This window comes from Saxophila tyrrhenica, assembly GCF_035928015.1.
Source record: "Saxophila tyrrhenica strain CCFEE 5935 chromosome Unknown scaffold_7, whole genome shotgun sequence".
NCBI classification, from domain to species: domain Eukaryota; kingdom Fungi; phylum Ascomycota; class Dothideomycetes; order Mycosphaerellales; family Extremaceae; genus Saxophila; species Saxophila tyrrhenica.
In genome coordinates, this window is record NW_027041739.1 from 894,315 (window position 1) to 914,114 (window position 19,800).

General features: G+C 55.1%; 7 protein-coding genes across 7 annotated transcripts; 4 read left to right on the plus strand and 3 right to left on the minus strand.

The window, feature by feature from the left end:
- Window positions 1-729: 729 nt before the first annotated feature.
- Window positions 730-1,293, minus strand: LTR77_005066 (uncharacterized protein; the record flags this gene model as incomplete). The annotated part of the gene is made up of 2 exons (XM_064802315.1): window positions 730-1,053; window positions 1,111-1,293. 2 exons carry the CDS (start codon window positions 1,291-1,293, stop codon window positions 730-732), a joined length of 507 nt encoding a protein of 168 aa, XP_064659676.1.
- Window positions 1,294-2,546: 1,253 nt separating this feature from the next.
- On the minus strand, window positions 2,547-4,046 carry LTR77_005067 (uncharacterized protein; the record flags this gene model as incomplete). The annotated part of the gene is made up of 1 exon (XM_064802316.1): window positions 2,547-4,046. The coding sequence occupies one exon, from the start codon at window positions 4,044-4,046 to the stop codon at window positions 2,547-2,549; it is 1,500 nt and encodes a 499-aa protein (XP_064659677.1).
- Window positions 4,047-4,384: 338 nt separating this feature from the next.
- Window positions 4,385-5,294, minus strand: LTR77_005068 (uncharacterized protein; the record flags this gene model as incomplete). The annotated part of the gene is made up of 2 exons (XM_064802317.1): window positions 4,385-5,188; window positions 5,235-5,294. 2 exons carry the CDS (start codon window positions 5,292-5,294, stop codon window positions 4,385-4,387), a joined length of 864 nt encoding a protein of 287 aa, XP_064659678.1.
- A 1,009-nt stretch (window positions 5,295-6,303) lies between these two features.
- Window positions 6,304-8,017, plus strand: LTR77_005069 (uncharacterized protein; the record flags this gene model as incomplete). The annotated part of the gene is made up of 4 exons (XM_064802318.1): window positions 6,304-6,633; window positions 6,685-6,731; window positions 6,803-7,243; window positions 7,294-8,017. 4 exons carry the CDS (start codon window positions 6,304-6,306, stop codon window positions 8,015-8,017), a joined length of 1,542 nt encoding a protein of 513 aa, XP_064659679.1.
- Window positions 8,018-8,728: 711 nt separating this feature from the next.
- On the plus strand, window positions 8,729-11,932 carry LTR77_005070 (uncharacterized protein; the record flags this gene model as incomplete). Its single annotated transcript, XM_064802319.1, has 1 exon — window positions 8,729-11,932. The coding sequence occupies one exon, from the start codon at window positions 8,729-8,731 to the stop codon at window positions 11,930-11,932; it is 3,204 nt and encodes a 1,067-aa protein (XP_064659680.1).
- A 2,015-nt stretch (window positions 11,933-13,947) lies between these two features.
- LTR77_005071 (uncharacterized protein) lies at window positions 13,948-15,338 on the plus strand (the record flags this gene model as incomplete). The annotated part of the gene is made up of 5 exons (XM_064802320.1): window positions 13,948-14,065; window positions 14,157-14,341; window positions 14,405-14,562; window positions 14,625-14,883; window positions 14,991-15,338. The coding sequence occupies 5 exons, from the start codon at window positions 13,948-13,950 to the stop codon at window positions 15,336-15,338; spliced, it is 1,068 nt and encodes a 355-aa protein (XP_064659681.1).
- A 1,087-nt stretch (window positions 15,339-16,425) lies between these two features.
- LTR77_005072 (uncharacterized protein) lies at window positions 16,426-17,880 on the plus strand (the record flags this gene model as incomplete). The annotated part of the gene is made up of 1 exon (XM_064802321.1): window positions 16,426-17,880. One exon carries the CDS (start codon window positions 16,426-16,428, stop codon window positions 17,878-17,880), a length of 1,455 nt encoding a protein of 484 aa, XP_064659682.1.
- Between the last annotated feature and the right edge of the window lie 1,920 nt (window positions 17,881-19,800).

Sequence of the window (19,800 nt, forward strand, 5' to 3'; positions counted from 1 at the left end):
TCGTTGCATTTCGTAATGAAATGCTGTATGTACTTTGGCAATCAACGCATACATCAAGGCATGCAATACAACATCAGGAAGCACAACAACCGTTGAACATCACCTATTTTACTGAACCGAACAAGTCCCCCATACTCAAGATGCATCGCTCGAATGCTCCGAACCCGCAGCAGCCATCTCGTAAGAAAGCAATTGCTCAAAATCCGAACGATCTGACTTCCGTTTCTTTTCCGCTCTTTTCATGGTGTGCCTCGCACAACCCCACTGTGACAACAAACGAGACGTTAGCAGAATGTCTTGCAAGCAGATACCGCTTGCTATCGGTAGGTCAGAAGCACCGGGGCCGGTTGACTTACAGCAACAATCAGAACAGCCACCGTGAATGGCACCGCAAGGGCCAGGAACCACCACCAACTATCTGCAACAGAGAAGATGGATCGGCTGGGCTCGTCTGAGGATGAGTCGGTTGAGAAGAACCCCATGCCGAAGATGCTCTTGTTATCTATCAGCGATGAACCCTCATAGTGTGATAGCGAACAAATTACCGTGCAGAGCGAGAGAGGCAGAAAGATCAAGCCCAGATACTGAATGATGCGCAACGACTGGCTGTCTAGATGTGACCTCCGCGCGAGCACTGTGCTCTCTGCCGACATGTGCTTTGAGATCTCGATCTCCCGCTGATTGACGAGTGCTGTACACTGTCACGATACTCAGTTGGTAGCTAAACCATCAATCCGGGGCACAAACCTCGTTGTTGCCAATAGTAGCTCTCCGCTCATACAGTTGGCCGCAAAGCTTCAGGTATTCGAAGACGGTAGACACCTGTTGAAAGGTCTCTCCATCGAATTCGCGATGTAATTGTTGCCACTCATCCTCGGTGAAGAAATCCGGCGGTCCACAGTCCCTGATAATCTGATAGACCTCTTGCAACATACGCAGGCTCCACAGGTCGAGATCATGGTCAATCTGAACATTGCCCATCTGCCGTGCCATGAGCATGAACCGTCTCGCGCGTCGTGTGTACTCTGTCGCCGACCGACCAAGGTTTTGCTCCTATTGGGCAGCGAACGTGAGCAATCTTCATGGAACACGGCGTAGAGCACGGCTTACCAGCTCGTACATTGGCTCTGCAAAGTACTTCGAAAACGTCGAGCTGCGTATCGCGAAATCTTCGGCGAAGAAGGCTTGGATGAGCGTGGGATGACTGATGAATAGTCTTTGGTGCTCGCCGCCGTCTCCGAGCACACCGAGTAGACGCTCTTGGGCATCTGCTGGACAACGGAGCACAACCATCGTGGTGTGCCCAGTGGCGAGGTCGCGACTCGTCCCTGCAGACTTTCAGTATTTGGTATATGTAGATGGCCCCACTGCGCTAAAGGTCGTGAGAATGGCCCGCAGCTCCTTTCGGTGACATACAAGTGATCATTCGTTGCCAACTAAGCAGTCTTTTTGTTGGGTCTTTCTCACTTCCAATTGACAACAGATTGCGCAGAATATGAGGGTATATGTACTGGATGCGTCTGGGCTTCTTTGTCTTGCTATCGTAGTCGAGGTGTTTACTTGGCCTGTATCCCATGTGGATGAGGCCAGCAAGCTGTGATCCAATGTCGAATCTGGCGAGCAGAAGCTGGAAGGCTGAGCCTGAGAGCTGCAGTCTGTCGGTGTCGTCTGGTTGGGCGGGCACGAAGCTGCGTTGATGGGCCGGTCAGTCTCATGGGCATGGTTGGGAGTGGCGTGATGTACATGATGCGCAGTCTGGTGTCTTTAGTTAGCAGTGTTTTTTACTTCACATTAAGGCAGTCGCACATACAAGGGCTCACATCCGAGCAGATTCTGCTGGCTCTATCATTTGTCGGGGTCAGCTATTTACTTGAGGGAAAGAGGTAAAGCATGTCTTGAGCAGCTACAGTAGCAGTCCATCGTGTGATGGACTGTCATCGTGCGAGCGTTTGTCGTTCTAGAAATGGTCGAAGGCGTCCTTCAAGTGCCTGCAAGACAAGCCACGCTGGGACTCAAGTACCTTGAGATATGTGACACATTGTCCTTCATTCATCTGCTGCCGCTTCGACGACTTCCATCCTGCTTCGAACACATCGACAGCGCTCTCGGGAGAAAGATAGCCATATCCCTGCTGTAGAACAGCCTCGTGGTGCTGTTTGAGGAGCACGTCGGTAATACGGTTCGCCATAGCTAGTAGATCCGTCCTTCATCAACAGACCGGTTTACAATGTTCAAGATGAGACCACTTCAAATATTTCGAGTCCATCCCAGCCATCAAATGCTCTGCCTTGCGCGGCCAGCGCACCGCAGGCGGTGCAGGCTACCAGGCCAACAGATCGCGACCCGATCCCTCTAATGCATGCAAGGCTGGAGAGCTCCGCGTGGGGTGACGCTATTCTGGGGAGCTTTCTTTGGGGGCCGAACAAATGGAACCTGGAGCTCCCCTACATTGTGTGATCCATTCGAGCGATCTTGCCTTGTATCCTGAAAGCCAGAGTCAATGGCCGTGCCCGGTCGCAAATATCCAGTCCTCAAGAGCAATATGCTCAGCACTCAAACATCTTAGTCGTACTGACATTAATCCGACTCCAGCCCTTCCCAGAGTTGAAAGACTGCAGGAACCTCATCGGCCAGTAGATATGGTACAGACACCACCACGGAAGAGGGTCCCATCGCTCGAACGTGCCGTCGCGCCAGTAGAGGACGTGGTTGACGAAGGTAGAGAAACCGCTCGCCAAGTCAGAAAGAGATGCTGCGGGCTGCATGAGCAAGAGCGATACAAGCGGGAGCAGCAAGAGTTCGACGAGATCGTGGCCGATCCAGAAGTACTTGTCGCTGGAGTGCGGTGTGACGATGTCAATTCCAGTCCAGTCAGCAGGAGGAGCATCGAGAACCGATAAGTAAGCGCTCGGCATGCCCTGAGTTTCGTTGAAGAGGACGACAGCGGTATGTGCCCGTGGATTACACTCGATCGGATACAGTGTCGGAGTCATTCCCTCCCGGACACTGTGAGGGCCATCCATCTGATTCTGGTCGATCATGAAGTCGAAGCTGAGGTGACCAGTGAAGCTCTCGCCGCCATTTCTCGCGTACTGCAGCGTGAAGTCTAGCATAGCTCGGTGGAGTTTCGAGTCAGACGGCAGAGCTTCGTAGTGCATGAGCAGTTCAGCGCTCGGACAAGCTACAAAAGCCTTCACCTGCCCCTTCACCACAAGCGAGTGAGTGCAGTATTCCGGGCCACTGATGTACTGCTGCAGAATCCAAGACGACTTCTCCGAAATCCTCAGCTTAGACAAGTGTGCAGCTGTCTCCACGGTAGACGGTCGAGGCAGGAGCGTCATGTCGCCTCTGTTAGCGTCGTCCATACCGACCGGTTTCATGATGTATTTGCGTCCCTCTGGAGCCTTCTTCAGAGCATCATCAACCGCTTCTCGGCTGGCGATGTAATGGGTATCTGGGACTGTGAGGCCAATGTCCTTGGTATGCTGCATGAACGAGTGCTTTTCATGCAGCGTCTGCGTCGTGCGCATGTCGAATTGGATAGCTTTGCAGGAAGTTCGTGCTTCGATGATCTCTTTGGCCTCGCCATCTTCTAATGCGGACGCAACACCTGAACAGCTGACCCAGAGATCCACACCTTCGCTCTTGATAATGCTCAGGAGACTTTCGATGTACGGCCCAGCGCCGGAGCCAGCCTTTGGTGGACGGAGTGGTAAAAATTCGGAGATCGACCTCGAGAATCGCCCACAAGCCAGAGCTCCGCTGGGCTCAAAATCTGCACCGACGACATTGTGGCCGGCTTCGTAGAACGATCGAGCAATGACCAGACCTTTGGTCATCCCGACTCCTGTCACGAGGATGGTCTTGGGACTGAAGTCGAACTTTTGCCTCGCTTGATTCCTACGGCGGGTGGCCAGAGGTTGCGAGATATAGCAGGATACCAACGCACATATTGTAAAGAATGTGTCGACTGGAAGGAAGGCCAGACTGAGCAGGATGAGACCAATGTTTTTCTGTCTTACTCCTGGTCCTTGGTAAGTCGACATGTTGATTGTCTTACGCAGTAATTCGGCCAAGAAGTCTTCGATTGTTGCTACACATGATCTGACTTCCGTTACTCGAAGATCGAGAAGTCCAAATGCTGTGGTCGAGTCGGTCACGTGCCAGGTGCACCTTATGGTCGATCAACCTTAAGCGAGATCTGAAAACTCTAAATATGAGCCAATCGGCCAGATTGTAAACGTCACCTCCTCCTCTTCCAACTTTCTACTCTGTCAAGCATCACCACCGCATCATGGACACCTTTGAAGAGGACGACGTTGTACGGAATATACCGGCTGCGTTTATGGACTTGATGGGTACGCAACGTATAGCCTACTTACTACTACTCTTCCGCTGTGCACCGAGTAACCTCCACGCCGTCCGGGATACCGTTCGGCTCAAAGCTGTCAACCAGCTGACTCTCGTATACCAGATTGGGGTTGCCGACTCTGCTCTCGTCCAGCTTCTCGTGGCTCACGCGGTTCTTGTACTGGTTGGCAGTGCGATCCGCGAAGCGAGTATCCACCCCATTTACTGCATTCCCCTTCATGTTCTGCTTCTTTTGCTCGCACGAACTTCTCACGTACTCCAGGTAAGGCGGGTTACCTGGGTGAACGACGTTGTCCGCCGCCAGAACAGATCCAGGTGTCACCAGCCGCAACTCCTCGCATAGCTTCAAATCTGTGGTGTACGCCGGCTTGTAGTGGTCGAGGAACATCATGTCGACGTGCTGGAGCTGCCCGGTCGAATGCAGCCGCTTGATTGACGCGTCGCTGGCTCCGACCTCTACCTTCACGACATCGCCTAGGCCTGCCAGGTCCACCAGCGAAGAAATGACCGCCGCAAACTCTGGGTTTCGCTCAAGACTCCAGTATCTCTTGCCCCCGGCGTCTCGCACAGCTGCGCCGAACAGGATGCACGAGTATCCAATGTAACCGCCCAGCTCCACCATGGTCTCAGGTTTTCGCTCTCGGATCAGATCTGTCACGATCCTGCCCTTATCCTCCCCAACATTCATCAAGTACTTCTTGCCTCTCGCATATTCGTCTATGGCCTCGAGCACCTTCTTTGGATTTCCTCTGATCTCCTCAATGTTTGACTTGCCGTGCACGAAATGCAGCAGCTCAATTTCTCGTCCATCGTCAAACTATGGCATGTCAGGCGAGTTGCAGACTTTGGAGACTACGACTTACGAATACTTCCTCTTGCTGCTGGTACGATTTCGAGGGATCAAATTCTTTTGCGGCGCCCATGTTTGCGAACTGTTGTATGAAAGCTTACAGAGTCAATGCTGAGACTTCTTCCATCTTCGCAAGGCCAAAATCGTGCTCCTCGCGCTAAGACAGCTGTCCCTGCAGTCATCGTTCTCTTGGTCAGTCGATGATGATCATTTCCTGGCTCGATGTGGGGCGTACCACCACAGATCCAGGCGCTCCCAAGAGGTCGATGGCGTCTTCGTGATGCACATTTTTGCAGCCACAAGAAACTGTGTTGACTGCAGACCAGGTTCGATAACCTTCTCAAAGTCAGATTGACCCACGGCGTTGAGACTCAAGTGCAATGGCTCTCGTTCACTCGGAATATTTTCGTCTTCAAATCCAGGAACAGCGCAGATTACCGTTCGATCTCAACCGACCCCACAACTCAATCTGACGCTAAGATCTGGCAGCTCGCAGCACGTGTCAAATAGCAGTCAGCTCCGCGAAAAATGGCGGCTCAGATCTGGATCTGCAAGATCCAATGGCATCATGTCAACACTTCTCTCGGACTGAGTCCCGTATACTCCCAACCTTGTCCGCCAGGTTCTCGCGAGTCCACAATTTCCAGCCCGGCTAAGCATCACGACATTATCGAATCGGCATAGTGCGACGCTGTCTCAATGGACGACATCATGATCCTGCGGCTTGCTGGTGTCTGGCAGAACTTTCGCCAGGTCGAAGGTACTCTGGCGGGTCCTTGGACAAGCTTTTACTGGATCTGACGAATGGATCGCAGGAGATATCCGATCTTGTACGCGTTCCTGGAGAACAGATCTCAGCAAAGTTGCTTACGGTTAGTATTCCCGTGGAGACGGTTGGTAGGTTCATATACCGCACCACAACCCCCGTAGAGAGGACTTTCGAATTTGTACCCAGCATTGAACAGATCTTCCCTCGTGGCCAGACTCTTCTGTATCAATGCCATTGTTCTACTATTGACATATTCCGAGAACGACAGCATTAGTCGTTTGTACCCCATCACTACCACTCCTACCTCAGCAAGATGTCGGACATGAAAGCCATCGTTGCCGATACGGCAAGCGGTCTGCACGTCGAAGGCTATGAGAAGATCGAGTACGACTTCTCCTTCGTCGACAACGTCTTCGACACCGCGAAGGATGAGCTGGCGCAGAGCTACAAGAAATGGGGACGATGCCTGGCTGTCATGGATGCCAACATTTTCAACGTGTATGGAGAGCGGATGCAGAAGTATTTTGATCACCACGAGATTGATCTCAAGGTGCACAAGACGATGATTGGGGAGAAGGCGAAGAGCATCGAGACTTTCCTGTCGATTGTCGATTCGATGAACAAGTTTGGGATTTTCCGAAAGGTATGAAAGCTGGGTACAGTGTCGAGGCCATGTTGCTAATTTTCTCTGTAGGAACCCGTCCTTGTTGTTGGAGGTGGTCTGGTTACGGACGTTGCTGGGTAATGACATCAAACTGTCCTCTGGCGTCTGGGTGCGGCCATTGAAGAGCTCGTACTGACTATCCTCCTAGCTTCGCTTGCGCTGCCTATCGCCGCAACACCAACTACATCCGCATCCCAACCACTGTCATCGGCTTGATCGATGCCTCGGTCTCCATCAAGGTCGCCGTCAACTACGGTAACTACAAGAACCGTCTGGGTGCCTATCACGCACCGATGAAGACCTTCTTGGACTTCACTTTCCTCCGGACACTTCCAGAGGCTCAAATCCGGAACGGATTTGCAGAGTTGATCAAGATCTCGTCATGCGCGGACATCCACACCTTCGACTTGCTGGACATGCATTGCGAGCAGCTCATCAGCACGGCTTTTGGTCGTTCGGACGGTGCTTCAGCGAAGGTGAAGAACGCAGCGGACATGATCGAGAAGGACAGCATCAAGAAGATGTTGGAGCTGGAAAGCCCGAATCTTCATGAGATTGGTCTGGACCGCGTCATTGCTTATGGGCACACGTAGGTCTCCAAGTGCCCTCTATTGCTGATTAGTATGCTAACCTTCACAGGTGGTCACCCCTCCACGAACTCGTCCCAGATGTCCCTCTCCGCCACGGCCACGCCATCTCAATCGACATGGCCTACTCCGCCACCCTCGCCAACATGCGCGGCCTCCTCAGCGACTCCGAGCACAAGCGCATCCTCAACCTATTCTCCCGCGCCGGCTTGTCCATGGACCACCACCAGTTCGACGAAGCCATCCTTGACAAGGGTACTAAGGCTATCCTGAAGACCAGAGATGGTCTGCTAAGAGCTGCGGTCCCGAACCCGTTGGGCGAATGCACGTTCCTGAACGACGTCACGCACGATGAGCTCTGCGCTGCTCTCAGGAAGCACAAAGAGGTCATGAAGGACTACCCACGCAACGGCGAGGGTCTTGAGGCTTTCGTTGATGCGAGTGATACGGGGTATACTATGAACCCGCAGGAGAAGGTGTTGGCTACCAAGACCGACTCTGGGCTGCTAAGAAAGATTGATGTGATCAATGATGAGACGGTGAGTGAGGTGAACGGAGCTGCGACGAATGGGACTGCCGATGGTAGTGCGAAGGGTGCACCTGTTGCTAATGGCGTGAATGGCGCGGAGAAGACGAACGGCATTGCGAAGACGAACGGTGTGAACGGGGCAGAGAAGGTGAACGGAGTGAACGGTGTTGACAGTGTCAATGGTGTGCACGCCAATGGCACGAATGGCCATACCGTCACCAACGGGGTCGCACACGACCGAGAATAGATCATTCCCATAGCACGGTTAGAGCTGTAGCATTAGGTATTGTCGAGTACTAGTCTCGCAACTCCACCTACCTGACATTTCCAGCTTGGTCCCTTTCTCAAACCACTATACTATTAAATCGGCTATTCGACAAAATGATACACTATGTAGCCGACTCTCACAAGCCCCTCATGACATTTTTCTCGACGGTTGTCCATGACCGCATGATGTCGACAAGACCTCGACTAGCACACTAATGCAAGATCGACCCAAGATCCTCCCCTGCAGCTAATGCACGTTGCCCGCTCGTTCGAACCAAGGATCTCTTCGATCGATGGGCAGAGGGTCCGAAGAGGCTCTCAGAGGGTTCTCCTGACGTGGCGATACGTGGTAAGCACTCTGTAAGCATCTTGACGCGCGGTACAGATATCCGGACACCAGCGTATACCCACTGGCGCGACTGGCTGACATTGAGGCAATAACGACATCGGACTTTGAGACTGGTGCCTTTGGTCCAACGAGAAAGAAATATCGTTCCCAAAACACTACGTCCGGAATAACACCACGCCCAGGAGGACGACTGTACAGGCAGGCGAGACACCCACGCCAGAAAAGGCCACCTCGCATTGGCAAGTACGCATAGAAGAAGACTCTCGGTCTCCTAGAACCATACGACATCAAACCTGTATATTATCGAAACGATTGGACTAATGCCATGACCCCATCACGACAATGCAACCAAACACCTACTTCACCACCACCCTGGGCGAAGCCCCCTCCCACCCACGCCCCTACCGCAGCGTCACCCACCTCCTCTCCACCCAAGCCTCGCAGAACCCCGACCTACCGGCGTTGGGCTTCTACCAGGTCCCCAAAACCTCCTCATCAGCAGGAGCTCAAAGCTATGGTGCTAAGACCCTCACTTTCGCTGAGGTGCGGGATGCTGTAGTCGCTTCAGCAGCATTACTGTCTAAGGTGCTGAGTGAAGTTGAGACGGGGCAGACGGTTGGGTTGTTATCAGCGAGTTCGCCGGAGTTTTTGTTTGTTTGGCTGGGATGTGTATGGCTAGGTCATCCGGTGCTGTTGATAGCGCCTGAGTGCTCGCCGACGGGTGTGGCGAATTTGTGCGCGGAGTGTGGTGTTGGGATTCTAATCGCTGACGAGCGGAATGAAGGGGTGGGGAGGAAGGCTACGGAGGAGGCGGTTGATGGGCAGAGGGTGCGGTTGAAGTGTGTAGGACTGCCGTTTAAGGGACGGGATGTCTTCGACTTGCTGGAGGAGTGCGAGGAGAGGGTTGATGCTGTGGATGCCAATGAAGTGGACGATATCGCCTACTTCCACCATACCTCCGGCACATCGACCGGAAAACCCAAACCGATCCCTCAATCCCACCACGGAGCAGTCGGCGTGCTCCCGGCGCTCGATAGCAGGGGGCGTGCGACTTTCACCACCACGCCGCTGTACCACGGCGGGCCGGCGGATACGTTCCGGGCGTGGGCGAGCGATGCGATGATCTGGCTTTTTCCGAGTAGAGATGTTCCGATCACGGCTGGGAATGTTGGGAAATGTCTTGAAGCTTCGAAGGGAGCTGCGGAGAGCGGTGCGTGTCCGCCGGTGAGGTATTTCGGCGCGGTGCCGTACGTGCTGCAGATGATGGCGGAGAGCGAGGATGGGATGGAGTGGCTTCGCGGTATGGAGCTCGTTAGTGTCGGAGGAGCTGCATTGCCGGATGAGCTGGGCGATAGTTTGGTCGAGCAGGGTGTTAATCTAGTGTCGAGGTTCGGGAGCGCGGAGTGTGGATTCCTTCTGTCTTCGCACCGGGATTATACGAAGGATAAAGATTGGCAGTACCTGCGACGATCCGAGCAATCGACGCAGCTCAGATTCGAAGAACGGGAAGATGGGCTCGCAGAGCTCGTCGTCCTGCCGAAGTGGCCGCACAAGGCGAAACGAAACCGCGAGGATGGCTCGTATGCGAGCTCTGACCTCTTCCAGCGACACAAGGAGAAGGAGAATGCGTGGCGGTATCATTCGAGAGCAGATGCGCAGTTGACCTTGGTGACGGGGTTGAAGTTCGATCCTGCGTCGCTTGAAGGCGCGATTACGGCGGCCTCGTCGCTGGTTGCTGATGCGCTTGTGTTTGGGAATCAGAAGGCGTATCCGGGGGTTCTGCTTTTCCGGGCGAAGGAGGGTGCTGGCATGTCAGACGAGGAGTTGATCCGGGAGATGGCGCCGGTGGTTGAGAAGTGTTGCTCTCAAGGGCAATCGCATGCGAGAATACCGCGTAGTATGCTTGTCCCGATGCCGTATTATGAGCAGCCGCTCGATAAAAGCAATAAAGGGACTGTCCTGAGAGGCAAAGCGGAGGAGCGGTACGCTGAGCAGATCTCAAGGGCATATGGTAAAGACGATTACCAGCCCAACGGACAATGCTCAGATGACGAGCTACTTGACGTGGTAAAGAGCATAGTCGCTCGCCCGCTTCCGGTCGAGAAGGATGTTGACACCGATGTAGACCTGTTCAATGCTGGAGTCGACTCAATGGCGAGTATACAGATCCGCAAGAACCTGCAGAAATTGGTGCCCGAGGGTGCCGGAAGGCTTCCGACGACCGTTGTTGAGGACTGCGGAACGATTAAAAAGTTAGTCGAGTATATCCTGCGGATGAGGCATGGTGGAGCCGAGCAGGCCAACGGCACGCATGGCGATGTCAGCGACCAAATGCGCCAGATGGTCGAGCAGTACAGCCAGTTCATCCAACCACTCAAGTCAGCACCCAGCACCAACGGTGTTCAATCTCACCTGAATACAAGCAAGACAGTCATCCTCACCGGCGCAACCGGAGCACTCGGCTCCCAAGTCCTCTCCCTCCTCCGAAAGGATCCCTCAGTCTCCAAAATCTACTGCCTCGTCCGAGGCGCGGACCAGCATGCCGCACAAGAACGCGTCAGCAAAGCCCTATCCCAGCGACTCCTCCCTCCCCTCTCTACCCAAGATCCCAAAGTCGCAGTCCTCCAATCCACCTTTGCAGCCCCCCAACTCGGCCTCGACGCCTCCACCTACACCCATCTGACGCAGGAGACGACGACGATAATGCATCTAGCCTGGTCCGTCAACTTCCGCCTCCAACTGCCGAGTTTCGGCAAAGACGTCGCTGGATTGCGGAACCTGATCAACCTGGCTTTATCGTCTGAACGGCAGGAAGCTCCGCACGTGCTGTTCTGCAGTTCGACGGCGAGCGTGATGGCGTATCCCGGCGGCAACGTGATACCGGAGGAGGTTATCGGCGATCCGGCTGCAGCGTCTGAGACGGGGTATTCAAGGAGCAAATGGGTCGCTGAACACGTCTGCGCCCACGCGAGCGGGGAGGAAAGGCTGCGCGGCAGGGTGTCGGTTTGCAGAGTCGGGCAGTTAAGTGGGGATAGTAGGACTGGGGTGTGGAATTCGAAGGAGGCGTGGCCGTTGATGTTGCGGACGGTGAAATTGCTGGGTACGCTGCCGGATCTGGGGGATGAGGTGTTGGATTGGTTGCCGGTGGATTTTGCTGCGAGGGCGATGGTTGAAGGCGCGAAGGTTGAGGAGGGGGATGATGGGGGGTTGAGGGTGTGTCATGTGTTGAACGATCATCGGAGGCCGAGTTGGAGGGATATGCTTGGGTGGTTGAGGAAGAAGGTGAAGTTTGAGACCGTCATGCCGGCACAGTGGATGAAGCAGCTGGAGGGGGAGGCGGAGAAGGGCTCGGGGCATCCGGGGTTGCAGTTGCTTGACCACTGGAAGAAAGCTTATGTTGATGCTGGTGAAGACGGGAAGAGTGAAGAGCCGGCCAGATTCGAGATGGAAAAGACGAGGAACCTGATACCGACCTTGCAGAGCATACCCGCTGTAGATGAAGCGTACTTTGGCAAGCTATGGGAGAGCATGGAGCGGGATATGTGATGCATGAGCGTTAGTGGTAGGAGAGAGGACAATACAACCTGCCAGTCCCAAACCATCGCAGCTGGCGTGGTGTGGCTGCAACCAACGACTTACGCACAGTCTGATGGCTTTGGGGAGGAAACGTGCAAGTTCTCGTCCCACGTCTCACCTCCATTGCCTCGGCCGTCACGAAGCCCGTGAGGACATGACATCTAGATGGCCCTCGTCCCCGCCCCGTCGCCCATGAAAAGGTGAAAGCGACCTTCATCCACCCCGCGACAAATCCATCTCTGCCGCTTTAGACTCCATACAAGCCGTTCGTACATGGCCGTGAGTCTGAACCATCCCCTGATTAATAACCACGTCCCGGCAGTTCTCATGTTTTGCGCAAAAGATCGACCAACGGAAGCCGGATCGTCACATCCGCCCGTCCATGGCCACGTGGCAAGAATGGTTCTTCGGCACTTCATCTGGGCAGGGGATGCAGGTTTCTTGCATCGAAAAAGCCAACGCCTACAGAGCAGGCAGGGCAGATTCGGAGATGGCGATGTGCCGGTGAATCAGGGGCTTGCGAGTCCGAGGAGCTGGTGGAGCTGTCCCGAGACGGCGGTTGAATGACTCGTGGGCATGAATCGTGAGGAGTTGTGGTTTGGAATAGGACCAGAAGGATATACATGGATTATATACAACGAGCCGCGTGTGGTATGCAGATGCGAATGCGGTGTTATCCTTCCCACGTATTTTGCGAGCAAAATCTAGACCCGGGAAGTTGGTTTCGCGTTGGCGGGAGTGGCTTGCTCATCATGTATATCTGAAGATGGGATAACACCGTGAAATGGAGGTAAATTTGGGAGATGCCTATATTCCCTGGAACACTCAGTGCACGTGTCGACCATTCCACGTATACGCAGAAGATGGGGGAGAAAACATGGAAGAGACCGGCTCTCATCAATGTCCTTGACCAAGAAGCAGCGGATCCGTGTAATAGCTGTTCATTAGAGCCGCAGTAGAACGAACGACGGGCAAACCATTGCTGCACGCCTCCCTGCAGTAGGTAGATTGGCAGATTACTTTTTGCCTCCAGGTCCTTATCAATTTCCACCCAGGATTCATCCCTTCTCTTGTATGTCCATGCGCCTTGGAGAGGTGCTCGGTAGTTGTAGCTGTAGTCCTCGACCGTTGGAAGGACAAGTATAGAAGTACAGAGATCGTCGACACGTGCGAGCGGAAACAGGACGGGATCAAGAGGGTGGGTTGGGAGGAACAGGAAAGCGACAAGGTGCTCGAGCGTGGAGCTGCCCTGGCCGGGTCCCACCCATCGGAAGAGTTGCCGCGCGCCAGTGTCGGTCTTCAACCCTTCGTCCCTTTCTTCCTCCCTCTCCCGTGCTGCCTCGCAAACTCTGTCCTACACCACCTTTGCCCGCCATTGTGCACCTCGAGGGATATACATAGGCCGTGTGGATGAACAGGGCGAGGCGGTTTCGCGTTGAGCACGACGGCAGCCCTTGCAATCGACGCCCGCACGAGGCCAGGCCTATCCTTGCAGCACCGCAGAGGCCAGAGCGGATAGACTTCTTCACAACCTTCCGCTGACGCTAGCACCCGCTTGCCAGAACTCACCGCGCTGCTTACCAACTTGCACCTGCCGAACTACACGTCTACCACAACAACCCCCTACCGACGACCTGAGGGCATCCGCACCTTCCACCCGCCCCGTGCCACCGGCTGGAGGTCCCACCGCGCCGGAACACGTGGAGCCCATTCGCCGATAACGCTCCGGTGCCCAGCGACACAGCAGCACAGCAGGCACCTCTACCACCGTCGCACCGCATCCCTTCGCGGCGCGCACGCATCATTTGCACTCCCCCCCACCGCCACGCTCCCCATCCTCGCTACCGGACTTCCACCACCCGACACACAACACCCCGCTGAAATAGAGTGCGTAAGGCTGTGGTGTACGCGCGTGTACCGCCAGCACCACGTGGACGAGGCAGGAGAGTGTTTTGCCGGGCCGTTGAATGGCCATTCAGCGCATCATGTGTTTTGGCAATGGAAACAAGGAGGACCCGGACCTCAAGAAGAGTCGCGAGATCGAGAAGCAGCTGCGCGAAGACCAGAAGAAGATGGCCAAGGAGGTCAAACTGTTGCTGTTAGGTATGTTGCATCCATACCACTGCCATTCAGCTTGGGATGGATGGGAAGGAAGGGTGGAGGAGACTTTGCTGACGACCACTGCGATATACAGGAGCCGGAGAGTCGGGCAAGTCTACCGTCCTCAAGCAGATGCGCCTCATCCACACCAAGGGCTTCAGCATACAAGAGCGCAAGCAATGGAAGGTCACCATCTTCCAGAACCTGCTGCACGCGTTTCAGGTCGTTTTTGGCGCCATGGAGGAGCAAGAGGTGGATTTTGCCGAGTCAGGAAACATCGTAAGCTCCCACATACATTCCCGCTCGGAGAGGAGGAATAGCCATCACTGACACTGTCTGCAGCGGTTCGCCGAAGTGGTAGCCGCCGACCCTGAGATCGGCCCCGAAGAGCCCATGCCCCTCGACTGCCTAAACGCCTTCAAGAGTCTATGGCAAGACGGTGGGATTCAGCTTGCCATTAGGAAAGGCAACGAATACGCACTGCACGACAACCTGACTTAGTGCGTGCCCAACGCCACATCTATCCCCTGGAAAAGCGCATTAGTTAACTCCCATCTCTTAGTTTCTTCAACGACATCGACCGCCTCTTCCAGAAAGACTACCTCCCCACCGACCAAGACATCCTCCGAGCGCGTCTACGCACTACCGGCATCAGCGAGACCATCTTCGAGACCGGCCCGCTGACCTACCGCATGTTCGATGTCGGCGGACAGCGCAGCGAGCGGAAGAAGTGGATACACGTCTTTGATAACGTCCAGGTCGTGCTGTTCCTGGCCGCGATTAGCGGGTATGATCATGTGCTTGTGGAGGATCGGAATGGGGTGAGTCTTAATACCCTCCACATCTTCCTCCGCCGCCACCATAGTCGGGATGGAACGCGGCCCATCCTGTATGACCACATCACTAACATCCCATCTCTTCCACCCAGAACCAAATGCACGAAGCCCTGATGCTCTTCGAATCCATCGCCAACAGCAAATACTTTGAGAAATCCGCCCTCATTCTCTTCCTCAACAAAATGGACCTGTTCCGCGAGAAGCTGCTGTCCGGCTCCTCCCCCATCGCCGCCCACTTCCCGGACTACACCGCCGACCCGCGCGACGTCGACGCCGGCGCCGAGTTCTTCTCGCGGAAGTTCAAGAACCTCGTCCGCGACCCAGGCAAAGAGGTCTATGTCAACTTCACGAACGCGACGGACACGAATCTGCTGGATAAGACGATGAAGAGTGTGCAGGACATGATTGTGCAGCGGAATTTGCATAGTTTGATGTTGTGAGTTTTTCGACACCCCGGGGGAGAAATTTGATGGTTGGTGGTGGTGGTGGTGGTGTGACGGCTGCTGCGTGAGGGCAGGGTGCGTGCGTGTGGCGTTTCCTTCCCCCCTTCCTCACGACCGCTTTCATCTCTTGGGCGCGCCTTTCTTTCTCTTGACGACGAAGAAATGGGTGCGGATGTTTGTGGGAGGGGAGGGGGTGGGGGGATAAGGTGTTCGTGTTTTCAGAAAAAGGACATTGGCTAATCGCGGGTGTACCAGGAATTAGTCAACAACAATGAGGCCCCAGTTGCGCTGCTGGGCTCTTGTTGGTTGCTTCTTTTTTGTTTGCGTGGCCAGGCTGACGATGGCCTGCTTGGTCGATGTGGAGGATTCGTGGACGGATGATGCATGGACGGGACGGTGGCAAAGCGGACAAGGAGGCATGGACGCACCGAAAATGCAGAAGGAGGACTACTTGCACAACGTCCGGCGCCTCCCTCCACAAAACACCTCTGTCCTGAGGAGGAGGCTTTTCTCGCAGAACACTTCGGAATCGACATCGAACGGGCTCTTGCGCATGCCGGGACGGACGGCGGCTTCTTTCACAACTCTTCTTGCTACCTGGCGGCGGGATTGTTCTTTTGATCCAGCGGACGGGATGGATTGTTCTTAGCATTGCGAGCGCGGCGCACGCTTGAGAGAGAGAGAGAGAGAGAGTTTATTGTATAGATCGTTTGTTTGACTGATTGCCTTCCATGCCGATGGAGTCACGAGGACGACGGATGGAGGCTGATAGGGAAGCTGGAAAGGAGGTGGAAGAGGCTCTGGATCATGTGGATGGAGAGGTGAGTGTCGTGGCGAGGATGCGGGAGAGGTAAGGTAAGAATGGTGGTTGAGAGTGTTTTTTGACTTCATTTCATGCTCTCGTTCAGGTTTGCTTCGCTCGCTTTCCGGCTTGTTTCAGAAGCAGTTCACATCCCCTTTGCGCATTCATATGATCCCACATCACGTTCTCCCTCACGTGCTTCCTCCTTTCTGCCGACCGGCATCACACTTTGCTTTAACCAGCAACACCTACATGATCTAAAGGCCACAACCCACCACCACCATGGACCGCCCCATCGACCTCCACGACTACCAGCCCACCCTCCCCGACAACCTCAACCCTCTCGACCCTGCTGAGCTCGCCACCCTCTTCGATGGCCTGCGCATACAGACGCGCCATATCGCCGCCCACCCGTATGACCCCAACACCTGGCTCCAGCGCGGTATCACGCTCATGAAGCTCCGGTATCCTGAATTGGCGGTGGGAGATGGGTACAAAGCCGGCTTATTAGCAGGGGAGGCGCTGAAGGGTTTGGGAGACGGGAAGTGGGGGCTGGGTGCGAGGATGGGGTTCTGGATGCTACTAGAGGACGATGAGGCTGAGGAAGATGGGTGGGAGAGAGAGATGCTGAGACGTTATCTCGACGGGCTGCAGCGCAAGGCCAGGGAGTTGGTGGAGCAGAACCTGGAGCTCTGGCCGGCTTTCGAGGAGGGCAGGTTTCGACGGAGGAAGTACCCGTGGATGCCGCCGGAGTTTGCGAGCAGAGGGGACGAGGTGCTGCGGGTGATTAACGACGAGTTCAAGGACAATGGAGGCAGAGCGCTGCGCAACGGCACCGGACAGATCTGCTCAGTCCGCCGTCACGCTTTCGGGGTTGATCCCAACGGCGAGAAACCGACCCATGATGTCCTGGGCGTCTTCGCGACGCGAGAGATTGCGCCTGACTCCACTATCCTGATCGACCAGAGTCGGATATGGGGCTGCAACGGTCCTGGAGCTGCTGGCTCTCTGGAGAATCTGAACGGCGGAATGGGATGCGGTGAGCCCATCCACCCGAATCTACCCAGCGAAGACACAAGTCTGGATTTAAGATGGATCCGCGCCGCGACGGGGAAGAACGCGCGGTGTTCGTTGGTCTTCATGCGGGCGCTGCTGTGCGCGATTCAAGACGGTGGCGTTGACAGGAATTCACTCTCCCACCCGCTGATCGCGCGATTAACGCCCTGTTACCCTGCGGAGCGCATCCACCGTTTCAGCCTGGCAAACGACATCGCCCTGCCTCACACCTTCCTCCGCACACAAGGCGGCGTGGACATCTTCGCCAACCCCTTCTTCGACACCTGGGTCTTCTCGACAATTTCCTCCCGCATCCTCAGTAACTCCTGTGGCGACCCGTTAGCAGAATGTCTGTCCCCCTTATTTAGCCTGTTCAACCACAGCTGCGAGCCGAACGTGCGCTGGGAACTGCACAAGGACCATCGGACGGTTGTTGTGCGGTCGGTCGGTAGGATGAGGGCAGGGGAGCAGTTGTTTGTGGAGTATGATGCTTTTTTGTCCGGGGAGGGGGTGGGGAGGAGGAGGGAGGGGTTGTGGAGGTGGTTGGAGGGGCCTTGTGGGTGCGGGCGGTGTTTGCGGGAGGAGGAGGAGGAGGAGGGGAGGAGGGTGGATGAGAAGATGGAGGGGGTGGAGCTGGGGAAGGGGAAGGAGTGGGATGGGGGGGAGAAGCCGGTGTTGTAAGTTTTGTCTGTCTGGAACGGGTGGTTGGGGGTGGACGGACTGTGCTGACGCTACGCTTTTGGACGTGTGTAGTCCTGAGGACCACTTGAGAGGGATTTGTTGGGCTGATCGGGGAGGGTTGGGCTACTGATGGGACGAATGTCTGTTGTGCATTCAGTCACGGCAATGTCTAGGATCTTTCAATACCTATTCAATCCTTTATGACAGCGGTCTTATTCCACGGTCTACCCACGAAGTGCTTCCGAATCTGCAAGCCTGTGATGCAGCGGCAGAGCAGCTCGTCCCCTGACCTCACCTCAGCTATGTACAGGACATCGACTTCGCTGTCGCAGTAGGAAGTCATACGACCTCGCTAACTGGGCCGCTGGCGACTATCAGCGTACACGGCCCAGTCTACGTTTCCTGCACAAGCTGTGTCATGTATCGACAGCTGTCCTGTGTTCTGAGAACTCTCGAAAGCGCCGTGGTCCTGGTGTGCCTGATGCTCGGTTTGCCAATGTACTTACTTCACTTGGGGACTCCAAGCGGCGAGACTCATCCCGTACTGCGGTGGATAGCGGGCCTTTCGCGCTGCTGGTAGTGAACTACAATAATACGCAAGGTTCCAGCGATATGATGTAGGAACGGTATAAGATATCTGGCGCACAATGCGTCAAAGTTTTGCTCTGGGAGGAAGGAAATCTAAGCATGTCCTTGCATGTCGATGGAAAGGAGAGGCATAAGAGCATCGTGTTCACTCAATGCAAAAGAAAGATGCATGCTGGGAAAGTTGAGTTTGTAGGAGGGAACTTGCACTTCTCTTGTCTATGGACACGTATCCAGGACCGCAGTGAAAGCCAGGGAGACATTCTGGTCTCTGGCGGCTCTGAGAATTTAAGAGGAACGCGTCCAGCAGGTAAAGTCGGATGAACGCGCATTCACCCCAGGCTTATGTGGGCAAGATCGTTCTGTTGTGGCAGGACCGTTCTGTTGTAGCAGACATGGAGTCGGTCGCGCCCTTCAGCTTGGTACCAGATCGACCGCGCATGTTGTGCCTTGCAGACCTCTATCCTCAGACCACAGCACCGCGCGGCAGCGTCGAAACTGCTTACCGGTCTACACCCGCCGTCAGCCGTACAGTAGTCCTATGATCACAGTCGAGATCGCACTTCCACGTGGCTCCGACACTGCGTCTCACCCTTGCGTCCCTCTACAACCAATCCCAATATCCACGTAGCAAATCTACATCTCACCCAGAGACCAACCGATACGATGCATCTGACACACTGCATCTTGCATGCTGATGGCTTCCCGAGCGCCTGTATGGCATCCACACGACGAGGATCGGTATACCGTAGCTCGCAGTCAGATTCCGAGACTACGCTGGATGAGGCAAATACCGTTTTTTGACGGGTGCTGGAAACGTTGGGGATGCAGGTCTGCAGATTGCCGTTGTTGTCCGCGGGTCTGCGGGTGCGGTATTTGACAGGCGTCGAGCCGGTAGGTTTTGCGCAAGAACGATATGAGGATCGCCCAAGTCAGTGCAGGCCGAACATGTTGATGTTGCATCGCGGCCGAAATCCTCCGGGTAATCTCAAAGCGTCTTCCAGAGATCTAGACCTGCGAGAGAAATCATGAAACAGTTTCCAAACCGGCAACCGCGAATCAACTCGCGCCACTCCTCCATGTTTTGCATTCTTCTTCATCTCACCATTCCTGCTCGAGGTTGACAGGTCGGGCGGTTGCAGATTGACCGCACCGCCGTCGCCGTCGGCAGGGTCCAAGAAACGGGCGTCGCGGAACGCCTACCGTGGAACAACCACAAGCCCAGGACAACGTGGCAGAGCGAGCAATGGAAGCGAGGCAAGCCAACCGTTGGGTAGCACATCGTATCGGCCGGCATATCCCGCTCAGCAGCAACCATCAGCAGAACCGATTCTG